This window comes from Pteropus medius, unplaced genomic scaffold (genome assembly GCF_902729225.1).
Source record: "Pteropus medius unplaced genomic scaffold, Ma_sr-lr_union100, whole genome shotgun sequence".
Taxonomy (NCBI): domain Eukaryota; kingdom Metazoa; phylum Chordata; class Mammalia; order Chiroptera; family Pteropodidae; genus Pteropus; species Pteropus medius.
Window position 1 is genome coordinate 15,994,262 of NW_024354503.1, and position 17,250 is coordinate 16,011,511.

Below are 17,250 nucleotides of genomic sequence, written 5' to 3' on the forward strand. Positions count from 1 at the left end.
GTTCCATAGAATGTTTAATGGATATTGCTTGCTTGGGGGGGTGGAGGGTGGCAATTCTGTGAAACAGGTTACAATGTTGCAGGGCTTTTGAGTGCCTTTAATATGCTGATGTGCACTCTGAATCTCTCAAAGGGGATACCACATGTAATGGCAGAGATAAAAGAGATCCAGGTAGCTAAGGTGTATAAGCAAAATGGCCTGGTATGAGACAATAGGAGTGGTGGCAACTGTGGTAGCCTGGAGAACAAATGCCCCATTGAATGGGATTCTCATTCAGAATTTTAAAAGAACAGTCTACCCAAACAGAACATGTCCACAGGCCAGGTTCAGCCTGTAGGCCACAGTTATTAAATCTTGAGTGTTTCCCAAATGTATTTGACCACCAAACAGCCTACTATGCACTGAGTACTGTTCATGACTTGGCATGTTCCAAGTGCTACACTCGTGTGGCAGTGTGGTCAGGGGCAGAAGAGTACCAGGTTAGATGGAGAGAGGGCTCTGATGGAGGGTGAAGGCCAGCGATGAACTCCCCTTGATTCTGTTTTGTGTGAGGCTGAGGCCCAGAAGTAACTGAGAGCCTTTGTGATATAAGAATAAGATGACATGGTCAAGGCTGGAGAAGAATTCCAGCAGGAGGTCTCCTGGCATGATGCTATTTTGTACAGCTCTGTGGTCCCCAGTTAGGGGGCAGTCAAGGGGAAGAAGTCTCAGGCATGGAAGAGCGAGGGCATGAGCACCTGTGAGCATGGTTGTGTCAGGTGGAGAGTGGGCAGAGTCCTGGACGTGCAGCCTTGGGGTTCCTGCTGCTCAAGGACTCCTTCTGTCAGAAACACATTTTTTCTCTTCTTTCTTTCGGTGTCCTGCATGGCTCAAAATTAGATGCACCTACCTGATGGCAGAGCCCAGCCAGGGTCCCCTGAATCAAGGTAGGATGGGTGCAAGGAGGCTTATTGGTATTTGGGAAGACTGGGAGGTTTTCCTGGGTTGTCGCCTATGATTCATTTACAAATTCAAAGTCAGTTCTTGAAAGAAGTTTACAAGAATAATAATGGCAGCTATTGTGTTTGAGTACTTACTGTATGCTAGACACTATATTATGTGTAATAAAGTAACCGAGGTGGGGCGGGGGGGCGGCATGATTACTCTGTGCCTAGCACAGAGTAAGCACTCAATTACTGTTAGCTATTATTTTATTTTGCAAATGAAAAAACTGAGGCTCAGAGAGCTTAAAGTTGCACATCAAGTAAGTAGCAATGCTGGGATTGACTCCCCAGCCTATGTTCTATCCACTGTCCATTCATTCAGTATTTATTGAGTACCTACTATGTGCCAGGCATAGAGCTAAGCTTTGAGAATGCTGCAGTGAACAGTTCAGACTTGTTTTATCCCCTCATGGGCATGGTAAATAAATAAAGACCTAACCAGAACCTAATAAGAGTGCTGAAACTCTGTGGTCTGGAGGCTGAACCAGAAGACTTAGACACATGTCTCTAAGGGAAAGTTCTGGAAGAGGTGGGCACAAGCTGACCCTGGAAGGGTAATAAGCTGTAGGTGGGGAAAACCTAGCACCTAAAGGCCTTGAATGAAGAAGGACGTTTTGTTCAACTCTTACATAACTTTGAACAAGCCCTTTCGCACTGTTAAGCCTCAGTTTTCCATCTGTAAATTGGGCATAGTCCCCTGAAGGGCATTGGGGTGATACAAGTGGGGCCACGGACATGGGAGCACTGGATGAAATAAAATGGGTTTGTCGTGGAATGTGAAGTCTTACGATAAAATCACTGTTCTCTTTCCTCGATGTGTGTGTCCTCTCCATTTGGCTCTATCCTGGAGCAGTGGCCAACCAAAAGGAGTGTTTGGAGAGCAATTTGATGCCAAGAACAAACTGACGTGCTCCATCTGCCTGAAGGAGTTCAAGAGCCTACCTGCCCTGAATGGCCACATGCGGTCCCACGGTGGGATGAGGGCCTCCCCCAGTCTCAAACAGGTTAGCAGGGGCCAGTCCCCATCCCTCCCAGGCCGTGTGCTGCTTGCTTTGCTTTGCTGCCATCAGAGAGTGAGGTGAGCCCCATGAGGGCACCTGGGGAGGCACAGTCCTTTCCTGTGGGGAATGCTTAAGCTTTGACACTGGAAGCCAATCAGATCAAACGGTCCCTACTTCCACTGGCCTCATGAACAAGGGCCAAAAACAGAGGTGCTAGAAATCCTTATAGGAGGTTCCAGCCTCCCCACCTCCTGGAGAAGACAGCCAAGAAGACATGTAGATGCAATATTATTTTTAACTTCTGCTGCTTGAAGCACCTAAGACAAGGGTCACTCGGGCCTTCCAGGTCAGTAATCAAATGACCAAGAAAAGCTAATGTGACCATCAGGCTCTCAGCCAGCATCTCCTCCTCACCAGTGCATCGGTGTCAGACTCTAGCATCTAAAGATCTTAATTTAAATACCCTCCGGATTATCTGTGTAGGATATCCATGTCATGAACTATCCATGCAGTTTTCGAGTTAGAGTAAAATAATTTCTCAATTCTTTGAATATGTCGATCTGAATTTAAGACTATGGGATTGACTCTGTTCACCCAAGCTTTAGATTACTCAGATGACTCCATCTCCTGACCATGCCAGGGAAAAGAGCGTTATCTTCCATTTGACCAATGAGTAAAAAGAGACATCAAATTAGAAGGTGCTACACAAGAGCTTTTTTTTTTTTCCCAGATTATAAGTTTGTCCTTTAAAAGCAGTGACAAGCACAAAAAAAATATTTTTAGTATTTGTATTAATATACAAGTGATACATGGTCAAGATTTTTTGAATGTAGAAAATAGAGTGCATGGCCTTGTCCAATGCCAACTGGCATCACGTGAGTCAAGGAACTTGGAGATGCAGCCAGGAAACCACCCTTCAGTGGTCCTCTATCACCCACGCGTGATGTCCTGGGACCTTTCAGGAAAAGCAGAGTACGTGCCCACTGTGAGAGCTGCTCTCAACCCAGGATCAAAAGCCTTTATTGTCTGTGTAGGAGGAAGGAGAGAAGGCCCTGCCACCTCAGCCCCAGCCACTGCCACCTCCGCCTCCGCCGCCACCGCAGCTCCCTCCTGAGGCAGAAAGCCTCACACCTATGGTCATGCCCGTGTCTGTCCCTGTCAAGCTTCTCGCGCCCAAGCCCAGCTCTCAGGGCTTCGCCAACAGCGTCGTTGCTGCCCCCTCAGCCAGAGACAAGCCAGCCAGCTCGATGTCGGACGACGAGATGCCCGTGCTCGTGAGGATGACCCTCTCTCCCCCACACTCACCCCAAGGGGCTGTTCCCTGCACGCCTGCTGTGAGTTGCTGCGCTCCCCCACCTGCCTGGGGTGGGGACATCCCTTTGCTTTCTTGGAGATGGGGACAGATCTTCCAGAGCCACTGGTCTGAGCTCAGACATGGGTTGGCCTCTCAGGACTGAGCCCCAAAGGCTGCCTTGGGAATCCCATCCCTGTCCACGCTGCCTGCTACCCAGGAAACACCCATTATTCTACCAGGCTAATGATCTGAGTTAGACCCTGAGAGACCCTGAGTTAGACCCTGGTGTTCCAGATTGAAAAAGAGATGATAATTTAGCTGATAATCAGTTATTTAAATGTATAAGTACTGTCCCTGATAATAAATAGCTGTTGCCCAGGGCCCCGGCCCCTCCCGCAGGATCTCCAGACTCCTCAAATCCAACAACCAAAGGCAATAACCCTGGCACCCTTTCTGATGGTCAGCCTTATCAGATGCTTAATATTTTCAATATCACACCTGTGTAAATACCGTTGGAGGACCTAATTCATTAAAGTTCCTGAAGTAATTCCACTGAGAGACACCCATCCCCAATCTCAGGAAAGCAAAGAGGTTTGTGTTCCTCATTCACTGTTAAGTTCTCTTTCTCAAATTCCAAGTGTTTCACCAAAGCACCTCAGCTTGGCTCTGGAACAGAGATCTCTCTCTCTCTCATCCTCTCTCCCTTTCTCTTTCTCTCTCCCCCCTCTCTCTCTTCCTTCCCTCTCCCCCCCCGACCCCTCCTCCCTTCCCGGGGTGGAGGGGTGGGAGTCTGTAACCCATGTGCTTGACTATATCAGATTTGTCCCTTCACCACAAGTGGTTGCTGGGTCATATTTGTTCTTTGAGACTAGGCGGCTACTGGGATTCCAGGAGGCATGAGGGTGGCCTTGGGCCAGATTAGGAGTAGGGAGGATAATTAAGAGAACTAGAAAAGTCCAGAAAGGGCTTTTTGGGTTCTCTCTGTAATATCAAAGCCTCAGAAGAGGAAAGACTAATGGAGAACTCTGGGAGTGAGGTTTCGTGTAAGCTGGCAGGACTTAATTTAAGACCAGCAATAGGCAGAGAGATGATAGCCAAGCTCCCTCTTCACCCAAGGAAGTTCCTGATTTGGTGGAAGGGACACTGTTTCTACCCTTGGAAAATTCTCAGCTGGAAGCTGGAGACAGTAAGCTTCCTAGTCATACAGGCAGAGCCCCAGGCAGCATCCTCCACCCCAGTTCAAGACAGTAAGATAAAGGCCAGGGCAGCCCTGGATGTGGCTGGAGAGGAATGCACCTGAGTAGCTAGAGTAATTAGCTGGGAAGAGGCAAGAGAGTTTGATATGAGTTTGCTCAGAAGATCATCTTGAGGGGAGTTCTGAGCAGGGTTTTGAAGGCAGAGATGAACTTGGCTTTGTGGAAAGGGTGAGAGAGACATCATAAGTGCGGAGATAAGTTGAAGTGGAAGCATGTAAGTGGGATTGAGTAAATGTGAGCAAGATCCTGACACTCAATATAAAGAAATTAAAATGCTCAGGGAGGAGCCCTGAGTTCTCTTACCAACTCTGTTTCTAGCCAGCTAGAACACAGGCAGCTGAGACCCTCCCCTCTCAGATCCTCAGATTCTCCCCAGACCTTCAGGGGTTGGACTCATTGAGGAACTTTTAAAACTTCTCAGTGCTTGGCCCTACCTCCAGTCTGAATATCTTGGTGGGATGGAACACTGTAAATGCTTCCTCTCAAGTGACATTGAGTGAGGTCTGACATTCTGGGTGGCTTCCTTGCCCAGAGTCTCAGAGCCTTGCCTGGAGGATCAGAAAATCTGATTTAGAGCTGGAGTAAAGGACCAGAGGCTCAATAGAGGCACCCAAAAGGTGTGGATTCCAGATCAGAGTTGAAGTCACATGAGGTCTGCACATGTTCACATGACCTCATCAGTTACCTAGGAACGGGCTGTAAAGTTTAAGGATTGCTCCCCCAGCTGGGGGGCACAGTCATCCTCTCTCCATTCTCCTCAGTCCCCTCTCTCTGCCTTAGCCTCAGGCAAAGAAGAACCCTCTGCTGGGGAGAGGAGGCCTAGTAGGGCTCTCTGGCCTATGGGGAGACCCCTTGGGGTGAGCAGGGAGCCTAGGGGCCCTCTCTGCCCCTCCTCCTTTCCCCACCTTCCTGCTTCACTAGACTCTCCTCCTGGGGACTGTAACAGCGTCCAGAAGACAATTAAGCTCAGGGAGAAACAGGAGGGAGCAGCCTGAAGTGCTGAAGGCAGCAGCAGGGGCCCAGAAAGCCAGGAGCCCAGAACTGAGGGAGAATGGGGCAGGTCACATGACCTGGAGGCAGTTAGTCACATGACCATGGACAGCCCTTCCCATCAACCCCTGCTGCCTTCTAGTCAGGCGCCACTCTGGGCTCAGGAATTGCCAGGGACTGCAGCTGTGACACGCACTGGCCTGCAGGGCCTGGGAGGGTACCACAGACTGCCCAGAACCTTTCTGCAGGTATCTCCATGGTCTCTCCCAACTTCGCAGCTGCCTCTCCAGCCACATTCAGCTCTTGGTTTTTCTGGGCTGATGCTGGCACACAACCCAAGTCTGTTTGTTTGGCTTTGGCATGCCCTGCTTATCTATTTACGTGCATATGTTTACTTATTACTATATATGTATCCGTGTGGCAGATCTTCTTCCCAGACTATGCTTGGTTCCGCTGCCGTAAAATAAACTAACCCTGCTGACAGGAAGCCAGTGTAGGAAAAGGGGTTTCTATATATGAGCCACCAGTGCTAGGAGCAGTAATGAGGGGTGGTGAGGGGGAAGGTTAACCAAATCCAGTCTTAGGAGAGCACATGAAGTGGGCCTTCAAGACCATAGATGGCTCTCCCTCAGCCCAAAAGTTACCTCAAAGGAATGCTCAGTGGGGATCACTGCCCCTGGGAGCTTTGGCTAGGCCTGACCCCGTCTTCCTGCCCCATGGCCTCTACCCAGCTTCCCTGAATCGATTATTCTGTCCCCTTTTCAGAGCATGTGTTATCTGTCCCTGATATCTGTCCCCAGAGAGCAATGGGGAATTAAAGGGCCCACTCAGCTGGCTTCCACACACCAGATGGGAATGCAGTGATGAGCAATAGAAAATGTGAATTTATTCCCTCTTGCCCACCCACTATTCCTACCACCCCAGACATTAGGGATTTCCTCCAAAACCAAAGTTTTCTCCTAGTCAAGACTCCAGAACTCGCCTTGTCTGAAAATGGATGTAGCTGTTTTTTAAGACACAAGATACTGGGGTCGGACAAGTGGAAGAAGGTCCCCATCAGAATAAAAGTTGTCCTTCCCTCAACATGTGAGGTAGGTCTGTGGGGAAAGCATAAGTATTTGAATCGGATCATTTTCCCGGTTTTAGGAAATCCCCAGGAAGCATCAGCCTGCCATCGCCAAAGCTGAGGAGCCTCTCAAGACTGCACCTGAGAAGAAAAAGTTCCGGCACCGGCCTGAGCCGCTCTTCATTCCGCCACCGCCGTCCTACAACCCCAATCCCGCCAACTCTTACTCTGGCGCCACCTTGTACCAGAGCCAGCTGCGCTCCCCGCGTGTCCTGGGGGACCACCTGCTCCTGGACCCCGCCCACGAGCTGCCGCCCTATACGCCTCCGCCCATGCTGAGCCCGGTGCGCCAGGGCTCTGGGCTTTTCAGCAATGTCCTCATCTCGGGGCACGGCCCGGGCGCCCACCCGCAGCTGCCCCTCACGCCCCTGACGCCCACGCCCCGTGTGCTGCTGTGTCGCTCCAGTGAGTCGCCCCATGCTTCTCCTCAGGGACCCTGGGGATTTCCCCCCTGTCTGTGCTGGGCACCCACCGCCCTGGGTGGTCTCACTTTTCTTTAGTTGTCTCATGCCATCAACTTTGGTAGCGTTTCTACTCTTATGTACCAGGCACTGTGCTAGGTGCTAGAAATACTTAGTACTAAGTGTATTACATTTATCCTCAGGGAATCATAGTCTAGCTGGGAAGACACCAAAAGCTGTAAGTACAGTCTCTGCGATAAGGAAACAGTTGAAATGTGCATACACTAAGTAAGATTGTGCTGTGGATAATCCTATAAGAGACCCAAAATAAATATACCAAGTAGGCATCCACATAGGACTATGATGTGCAAGACCAGGCCTCCACATTTCAGCATGCTCTGCAAAGATCAAGGATGGAGAGGCCTGTAGCCAGGATCTTTCTAGAACAAGAATAGTTTCATAGAAATAATATAGCTTGGCAGACTAGAGTGGGCAGCTGTCTTCTCCTTACCCTGAGGAGAAAAATGGATAATCCTGCCTCCTTGGGGACAGTTGAGAATAACTGGTGTGGGTTGGGAGGACAGGTCCCCATTATGACTGGGTAAGTAACTGCTCATTTGCTCTAGTTTCTTCAGTACCCTTTCCCTGTTGTGATCTCTGGTTTTTGCGCTTCAGATAGCATCGATGGCAGCAATGTGACAGTCACCCCTGGGCCTGGAGAGCAGACCGTTGATGTTGAACCGTAAGGAAAAACCAATTATTCTTTAGAACAGAAGCCTTTGAGGAACTTTGAGAAGTAGAGTTAGTATTTCTGGGTCAGAGTGGCCACTCAGGGAGCAGTTGTAGAAATTGTAGGATGGTGGTATTTCTTGAGTACCATTGTTTCCTTGTAATTGCTAGTGTTTCAAGGCCTTTGCTGAAGACTGACTAGTAAAGCATGAAGCCCTGTGTTCTAGCATCCCCATTTCCAGCTTCATGGGCCATTTGGGTTGTGGCCATGTGCTTTCACACCCCCAGTGACATTGAGTCATCTCTCAGAGTGCCCAGCTCCCTATGAGGCTTCTTCTAAATGTCCTCGCTTCCCCCATCCCCTCCCTAAGATACTGGGCCAGTGCTCCAAATGGACTTGTTGGGTAGTGGATGGGTGGTGAAGGGTATAATGGAAGAGAAAGAAAGGTGGTTATTTTCATGGGTAAGCACAGAAAAGAGACCCTGTGGGAAAGTGGTAAGTATTGAGTCAGGAATCAGAAAACCTGAGTGCACCATTTTGTTATTTGGTCTTAATCAAATTAACCTTTTGGGCTTTAGTTAACTCATCTTTTAAATGGGAATAATTGTCATTGCCTCGATGATATCACAGGTCTTTGTGAGGTTCAGATGGGCTAGTTTATGTGAAAGTGGTGTGAAAGGTATAAAAAATGAAATAAGCACTTTGTATTTGTCTCATTTTTCTTGTTTAGATGTTATCATAGCTATGCTCTGGGCAGCTGTTCCCTTACAATTAGCACCCTCCCTCTCAGTTCTAGAGCTGTGAAGCCCCAGGCTGACCTCTCCCTTCCTCCCATGGCATCTCTCCCTAGTGTAAAAGCTGTTCCTTATCCCAGTGGAAAGGCTATGCCTGGAATCTTAGGATCACACTGTGAGGAAATGCCCCTGCATTCTTCTTGCAGAAGGAACTGGTTTCCTTCTTTTTCAAGTTCTTGACAGTTGCCCTTGGCCTCCAGTTTAAGACCACACTGTTGTTGTTCTTTTTGTCATTAAAGACGTATCAACATTGGCTTAAGATTCCAAGCAGAGATCCCAGAACTCCAGGATGTCTCTGCCCTGGCCCAGGACACACACAAGGCCACATTAGTCTGGAAGCCCTGGCCAGAGTTGGAAAACCATGACCTCCAGCAAAGAGGTATTGGCATGTGGGAAGAAGTGGGCGGGAAAGGCTTTTTTCTCTCACAGAGATCTCTGGCTCCAGGATCTGTGTGTTTTTCCATGATACTGAGCTTTCCCTGATGCAGTGACCTCTTATTGTTCCCAACAGTGGAGAATCTCCTGAATTTGTGCTGTTCAAGTGCATTGCCAGGTGGAGGGACCAATTCTGAATTTGCTTTGCACTCTCTCTTTGAGGCCAAAGGTGATGTGATGGTAAGGAACCATGAAAAGTTGGCTTCACAGTTCATAGTCTTTGTGTCAGAATTCCGAAAACTATTTCCCCGTTTCTTTGTTGTCCCGGCTGCCATACAACCAGTTAATATGATGACTAGTCAACATGCCTCCGTATTCCATCTCTCAGTGAGTAGGTCAAGATTTTAAAACCTGCAGGAAAACCTCCAGTGGGACTTCTGTTTACGCATCTGAATAATAATTAATGGCACCTTGGTCTTGGGAAATTAGCATTACGTTTCAGCACTCTTGTATCATAAAACGTCTCCAGTGCTAGAGGTAGATGGCCTAAAATAGCCTTTCATTCTCTGCTGATTGTCCTTCGCTACTGTGGAAATCAGCCAAAGTTGATATCCATAAAGTCGTTTTATCCCTTAACCAAAATGAAGAGTTTGTTTCGTTCTCCCACATTTGACACAGTTCTTTGGTCAAACCAAAACTTTGGTGCCATCTTCCCAGAATCAGAGCTGACCACTTGCCTGCTCAACCTGGACTCTCAGTGAGATCACTCAAGCACGAATCTCATTTTCCCCTTTAGTAAACACATCTTGTACCAGATCTAGCTTCCTGCTTTTTGATTATATGAAAACGTGAAAGTCAGCCAGTGTCCCAGTACTACCTACCCATGAGATTATTGATGCCCTTCAAGGATTTTCTAGAATGTTGGAGAACTCTCCTTAACCCTTTGAGATTGGTGTTGCAGGGCAGCATTTCTCAAACTTTTAACATGCACATGAATCACCCAGGGAATCTTATTAAAATGCGGGTTCTAGTTCAGCAGTTCTGGGGTGGGGCCCAAGGTTTTGCCTTTAAAACATGCTCCTGGCGATGCCCGTGCCACTGGCCAGTGGCCCACACTTGGAATAGCAAGATTCTAGACCTTGCTCTGCCACTAAACCATCTACTGCTCAACTCCAGCTGCAGCATTTTTTTTTTAAAGTCAACAAGGCTAAACGAGACAGATTTGAAAGGGTTTATTTAGCTAGGCTCTCCGTGAGGACAGTGTCTAGTACAGTCATGTACAGTCATCACTAATACAGCTGTTTGTGTTCAATTGTAATGAAACATGTGATTTTTCTGCAAAAACAGTTACAAATCACCCACTCATTTCCTCAGTCCTTCCCGAGAGACTCAGCCAACATTCAGAGGGGAGGCCTCACCAGCTCCTTGGGGCTGGGGCCCTCACCAAGGAAGGAGTGGGGTCTCCGACATGACCAGCTAGCTACAGGCATGGGCTGGGGGAGCTGTTGAGTGCTGACCAGAGGGAACCCCGATTAGGGCAATCTCCTTCTGGTTTTCCTCCCAGCGCCCCAAGCCCCAAGCTCTGCAGTGCCAACCCCTTTTCCCTGTTAGATGGTTTCCCCTGGACACACAGACCCATTACTGACTGTCGCCTTTTCTCTCCCATGGGTCTGCAGGCTGCTCTGGAAATGCTGCTGCTGCGGAAGCCCGTCCGGTTAAAATGTCATCCTTTAGCAAATTACCACTATGCCGGTAGGTTACCAGGAGCCCTGTGCCCTATTGTTTCCTGGGAGCGGGCTGTTTGCATGTTTGGTTGTGTCACTTTTTAATAACAGATAGCACCGATTCTGTCCTAATTACCACTTGAGATCTCAAGGCCTTCTGGGGTGTAGCTGATGGGGCATTTGTGTCTGTTGCCTGGGTACTATTGGGCATTTATGTGTATGGGCTCCTGCCCCTCATGGGTGTGCCAAGAGTTAGGCAGTCATGGACAGTGCCTGCACGGATGGCATGAGACTGGTGCACTGGGGAAGAGAGCCACAGCGTGTATAGCACAGAGGCAACAACACTTAGCAGCAGCCCCTCAGCTTTAGAATCAGTAGACATGGATTCAACTCTTGCCTGCACCCCTTGGCCTTCTACAGCCTTTGTTTCCTCACCTGTAAAATGGGACTCATACTCCATCCCTTGCAGTGAAGATTAGAGAGAGTATATGTAGGCCAATGCCTGGCACGTCCTAGAGGCTGTCATTATTATTCATTTATCAAACAGTTATGTACTGAGCACTACTGTATAGAAGGGACTGTCTTAAGCACTAAGATGAAACAGTGACTGTGACAGACATGGCCAGACAGTTCCACCTTGTGCAGGATGGAGTCTGAGGGGGAAGCCTGTTGATTGTTAAGCAGCAGATCATTCTGATAGCAGAAGTGGTACATGTACATACACATCTTCATCTGCATGTGAGTTTGTCTTTCGAGAGTGTGGATTAACGATGGCATCATGAGTAAGAGGGAGGGAGAAAACACCTTCAAGAGTTGAATGAGAATCACGAAAGAGAAGGAGCAGGTTGGGGAGCCTAAGAGATGACAAATGAAATTGAAGTCTGCATTTTTATTTCCGTTAATTGGTAAACCCATCCATTTGGAGGGTCTCCACAAACCTGCCTGGGTTTTCTCTTTTAGAGGGGGCTGAGTCCTCTAGTGCCCTTTGATTATTAGTTATTTTCAGGTTTCCTTGGTGCCTTGGGCAGACCCTGCATTGGTAGGTACTAAATGCTTTAGTGGGTTTGGGGACCTGGTAATACTTTTTCTGGTCCTTGCTTGGTCCAGGTGGCCAGATAGGCCTAAGGCGAGGGCTTCTTTACAAATACTGGAGCATTTTCAATGGGCAGTCTGTCCCCACCACTGTTTGCCTCACTTAATGTGTTTCTCTTATGAGTTGACCTTCCTGCCTGTTACCACAGGGGGAAAAGCCTCAGAAGCCACTCGTCTGAGCACAGCAAGCCCAGGATATCTGCCTGTGGATCACTCTCAGTGCATAGGCTACTGCTGGAATTAGGCAAGCACTAAATGGACACAAGGGATAAGAAATCTGTCATTTAACCAGTGGCCTAAAGGAGTGGTTTCGTAATATCGTCTCCATCATTTCCTGCTTGGTGTCTGCTCCAAGTGTGGGTAGAAAAATGTGAGAGTTTTCTCCCTAATCTGCCATGGAAATAGTTCAATCCTCTCCTAATCCTGAGCGTCATCTGCTGTCCATTAAACCCTGACCAGCTGTCCAGCCTCCTAGAGCCTGTCTCAAGCACAGTGAGTGAGACAGTTGGGTGATGAGAAGGAGCTTCCAAATCATCTGCTGTGAGATGCGGCTGCCCTTGGCCCTCAGGGTGACTGGGGTGGCCTGTACCTCTGGGCTGATCAGCTCTAGTTGTGAGCAACCTCATCTGGGACCCTAATGCCCTCCACTTCTTCCCGGTCTGCCAATTCTTCCCAGTCTGCCACGTAAATTGTATTATTTTTTGTGTGTGACATGACATAAGAAAGGTTAGAAAGCTAAAGACTAGAAGCCACTCCTGCCCAAAAGACACTAAAGTAATTCCAGGAACTTTGAAATTAGAGGGCCTTTAAGTCTACTAAAATTTATTGATCTGTTGGGATTGGGGGTTCCTAGCTAATCCTTTGCTCATCCCCTCCCCCAGCAGGCAGACCAGGAAGAACTTGGTTGCTTCCTGGAATCATTTCAACTCTTGGAGGCAAGAGAAGTGGGGCTGCAGTGTGAAGGGTTGGCGTCTTGCCGGCTGTGTGTCCCCAAGAAATGAGTACTCGACTATATCAGTCACTTTCCTTCTCCAGGAAGTAATCACAGACCGGACCCAGAGAATCTTCTAGAATTATGAGCAAAAAGGGCAGAGGTCACTGATCTCCAAAGTCTGACCTGATTCTATCCCATTAACATTTTCCTTCCAAGCCATAGGGGAGGCCATAGAGTCTACACACATCACATGCTCTAGCTACCAGCCAGGACTTCCTTGCCCCACCTTATGTTATTTGGTTCTAGGGTGTTGATTAATCCCATGCCTGTCTCCCTATCCTGCCTTGGCCTTTGTGCCAAGCCCCATTGGGCTGCTCTCTAGTAGAACTGTCTGTCAGCTCAATTCCTCACCGAGACACTCTCTTCTGGATGTCATTTGGCCTCTGGCTCTGTGGCTATGACCAGTGTCACCCCACCCCGACTCCCAGCTCTGACTTCTGGCCCTGGAATCGTACTCCAGGCTCCCAGTTGTCTAAAGAGAGGTCAGATCTTTAGGGTTTGTCTGTGCCCTGGAGGGAAGGTGGAAAGAATGGGTTCAGGGAGGAAGGCTGCAAGTTTGAGGGAGAGAGAGAGACACAAGCCTGTGGAAATCACTTTCCTTACTTTACTCATGACCTTCCCTTTCCCGCCCCATCCCAAGCAATTCGATAAGAAAAAGAAAAAGTAACTGACATAGGGGCCCAAGAGAGACTGGTATGGGTGGACAGCTCGCCTAGGTCCGGGGGCTGCCGCCCAGGCCAGAGAGGCCATGTTGAGATTCTTGGAGAATTGTGCTATTGCAGTGACTCCCAGTGCTCTTTAATCCACACCAAGGTGCTCGGTCCAATCCTCTCTCGGCGCCCTCCACCCAGGTGCAGGTAGCAGTTGTTTGCAATGATTCCCAGTTGGCAGTTGGATTGAGTAGGGAGGCCTTGAGCATGGGTAGTCAGGGTGAGGAGGATGCCTGGTTGTGATTAGAGAGTTTGTAGCATCTTTGGTTTTCCATTGAACTGGCCATCCCTGCAGATGGGCGCAGAGTAGAGGGCGTGTCAGAACTGGCCCTGGGTTTTCTGGCAGGGGTTCAACAGAAGTTACTATTGGCTCCCACCACCGTCCAAATGCTCACTGGGTCCTGAAGTCTGACCTCACATGCTGGAGATGGGGAAGACCTGGAGGAAATTAACACCCATTCAGCTGGGAGAAGCCTGCTCTCTTGTCTTGGAAGCTGCCCCAATTTGATGAGGAGTTAGGATTACATACTCAGGAAAGTACTTTGTAAGAAACACAACCACCATGTCATTTTCCAGGCATTCTTAGCCCATGTTTCTAGCTAGAGAGTGGTTCCCCGAAGGGCAGGAACTGAGTTAACACTTACTCACTTGCTTTACCTGCCACAGCACTTGTAAAGAACAGTTAATAGACAAGCTCGAATTCTGGATTCAGATCAAGGCCTTCCTTCCTTGTGCTTCTGGAGGGAACTTTAATAGCAGCCTGCCTTACCCTGCATCCCTAAAAAAATTTATTCAGCCTTCACCCACTATGGAGAACCTTTCACAGAAATGAAGATCTAGTATAAAAACAGTCCTTTTGTAGTCCTCCTACATTGAACATGTCTTTCTTGTATAACTGCAATAACAACAGCATCAATAAAAGTTTTAAATATCTTGAAAAGAAGAGAGAAAGGCCCTCTTTAAAAGATGCCATGCCCAAACTTCTGTCACCCCTCCATGTCTCTTCAGTTGCCTCGGTCTGCTATAGATTGCCCCAAATTTAGCCACGGTTCAGAGCCTGTTTCCCAGCAACGGATGCTGAGAACATTTTCCTCTGGATACTGTTGCACCAGTTTCCTCCAACTAATTAGGCTCTTTGTAATTAGCCTTAATCATCTTGTTAGGGGCCCCTGCTGATTATAGCCCGATAGCCAGGAATCCCCAGGTAGAACAAATGAGTGCTGGGGGAGTGTCAGCCCACTGGCTCTGTGTGCATGCTGACTGGACAGCAGGGATCTTAGAGAGGAGGCGACGGGAGGATTCGAGGCAGCCCCCCGCCTTGGTTTTTCATTTTATCCTGGACTTTGTCCAAGACGCACAATCTAAGAAGGGCTGGCTTAGAAAACCTTGTCTAAGAATGAGGAAAGTGCTGCTGTCGGACAGACTACAGGGATGGGGGATGCCTGAGCCTTTCCCTGACTATTACAGAAGGATTTCAGGGCCAGGAAGTAGAAGATTGAAGTTATGATCAGCCAGGAGTAAGGCTGTGGGTTTACGCGTACACAAAGCAGGCAAGGCCTGGTGGTCTTCCTGAGTGCCACTAATGCATAGCTCAGGAGGGGACACCCTGTGTCCCATAGCTTCAGGCTGATTTGAAATCTCTCCAAGCGGCCAGTTAAGATCTAAAACATTTACTGTGCATTCACTTAGGACTTAATGCTGTCAGTCATAGAGTCACTGTCCTGATCCCTTCATCACAGGAGAGGAAACTGATATTCAGAGAAGTTAAGTAAACTTGCCTGGGGCCACAGAAGGTATAAATGGCAGAACCCGGTTTCTAGCCTATGGTCTGATGAAAGTCACTTTTTTTTTTTTTTAAATCACAGCACAGTGACATTATTTGGGTGTTATTCAGGTGTTATTTCTATATACCAAGTTTTAATCTGGGGACTTGGGGACTCAGTCCAGGAGCCTTGGGATGGATTCTCAGCCCAACAGGAATCTCATGATCAGAGTGCAGCGAAGACAGGGTCCACTCTAGTGAGCGCTTGAGAAGGGATTTGCTCATCTGGCCATGCCTCTGCCTCTTGATTCATGGATGCCTCTGTTTGACAGACACATGCCCACAGCGCTATCATTTGCACTAAAGCACGGACCCTAGGACTACTAAGAGGAGCCAACACTTATTGTCTGAACACGTGCTCCCTGCCCCAGCGGCTACAGCCCTGAGAGGGGGAGGGTGACACAGAGGAAAGTGAGAGAGTGCAGCCCACTTCGAATCCAGGACTGGTGGTGCAGAATGAACACTCTGGAATCAGGAAAACTAAAGATCCCATGGCAGAGCAGCAGCCCTAAAATCCACCGAAAAGTCGGGGGGAAGGTCTGCTTCCCTCATGAAGCTTGGGAATCCCCCATAACAGATGGTCCAAGAAGTTACTTCACCTTATATAGGGTTGCAACTGGCAAGCCATTTGGGGATACAAAGGGACATGCTTCTCACAAGTAGGCAGGCCTGGGGGCCAGTAATCAGGTGATGAGCCTAGGATCGGGCGGAAGAAAGTATGCCCACCATAGAGACCGGGTGCTGGCCTGCAACAGCTGCGTGGCCCTCTTTGCATCTCACCAGGTCTTAGAGAGCTGCCCTCAAACTCTGGAGGACTTCCTGTCTGTCTGGAGTGGTTTCACCTGATTCACTAATTTCGGCTGAAACTTCAAGGGAAGAACCAATTTAGTTTTCCTGTACTTTGGCCCCATCAATCAACTATGGCAAAGTGCAAACCTTCGGCTTTTCCTGGTTGGAGGGGGAAATACTGTGGTTTGGGGGGTTATAGCTCTCAGAAGTGATAGCATGTCAGAGTTCCAGCCGTATGCCATCTAATGAACCAGAGATGAGAATTCAAAAAACCAGAAGCACGAGGCTGACTTTTATGCAAACCAGCCACAGTGATTGAGTCTTCCCTGAAGCCCCCAGAAGCAGGATTACCCTTAGAAATAGGTCTTATTTCTTGCTCCAAACAGCCCAGTACCTTTCTCTATGACCATCTGCCTGCCTATCCTGCTCTCTTTTATGGAGGAAGAAGATGAATATCAAGTTTAGCCAGCAAGACAGAAGCACCAGCCCAGCTCTGTAGGGCCTCCTTTTCATCCGTCTGCAGATCTATCAGCAACTGGTCCCACTCACCTCTCCAGGCAAATTTTGCTCTCCCTCTGCTAGAACCCTGTGGTTGAACTGTTTTGGATCCTTGCTCATTCCTTAAACACCTACATTTTCTCAACCGTAAAATGGGTAACAGTAATACCAATCTTACAGAGTTGTTGGTAGAACCAAATGACTAATATCTGTGAAGTACTTAGAACTTGGCACCTAGTAAGCACTTATAACACTTATAAATGTTAGCTTTTTTCTTTTCCCAGTGTCTTGCAGGTAGTACACACCAAATACCTGTTGAATGAATGAATTAAATGCATCCTCTCACTGCTTGCCTCTGACTTTGCACACACACTTCCTCTCCCCAGAATTCCTTTCCATCTCCTTCTTGCCTGACTGGCTTTTGTGTCCTTGAAAACTCAACTCAGGTGTTTTCTCTGCCCAGAAGCCTTCCCAGCTGCCCTGGCCCTAACCTGAGTGTGGTGTTCCTCCTTTGTGTCCCATTGGCACCTGACCTCTACCTTCATCATTGCAGTCATCACCTTTTATGCAGTGGCCTACTGGTTTGTCTGTCCATTAGACTGTGAACATCTTGAGGGTGGAGACTCCTGAATCTACCTCATCTTGAAGAGTGCTTGCTACATGAACACTTG

General features: G+C 48.4%; 1 protein-coding gene across 21 annotated transcripts in view; it reads left to right on the plus strand.

Moving 5' to 3' along the window:
• Positions 1 to 17,250, plus strand: part of TRERF1 (transcriptional regulating factor 1) — a 187,427-nt gene that overhangs the window by 151,811 nt on the left and 18,366 nt on the right. For 14 of the 21 annotated variants that reach the window (XM_039854787.1, XM_039854793.1, XM_039854785.1 and 11 more), the window contains 8 exons: positions 880 to 926; positions 1,837 to 1,987; positions 3,019 to 3,318; positions 6,671 to 7,055; positions 7,727 to 7,793; positions 8,815 to 8,954; positions 9,087 to 9,190; positions 10,627 to 10,702. In XM_039854787.1, the coding sequence (XP_039710721.1) occupies positions 880 to 926; positions 1,837 to 1,987; positions 3,019 to 3,318; positions 6,671 to 7,055; positions 7,727 to 7,793; positions 8,815 to 8,954; positions 9,087 to 9,190; positions 10,627 to 10,702 (1,270 nt within the window). The remainder of the gene's footprint in view (positions 1 to 879; positions 927 to 1,836; positions 1,988 to 3,018; positions 3,319 to 6,670; positions 7,056 to 7,726; positions 7,794 to 8,814; positions 8,955 to 9,086; positions 9,191 to 10,626; positions 10,703 to 17,250) is intronic. The other 7 variants (XM_039854803.1, XM_039854804.1, XM_039854805.1 and 4 more) reach the window with 4 other exon arrangements.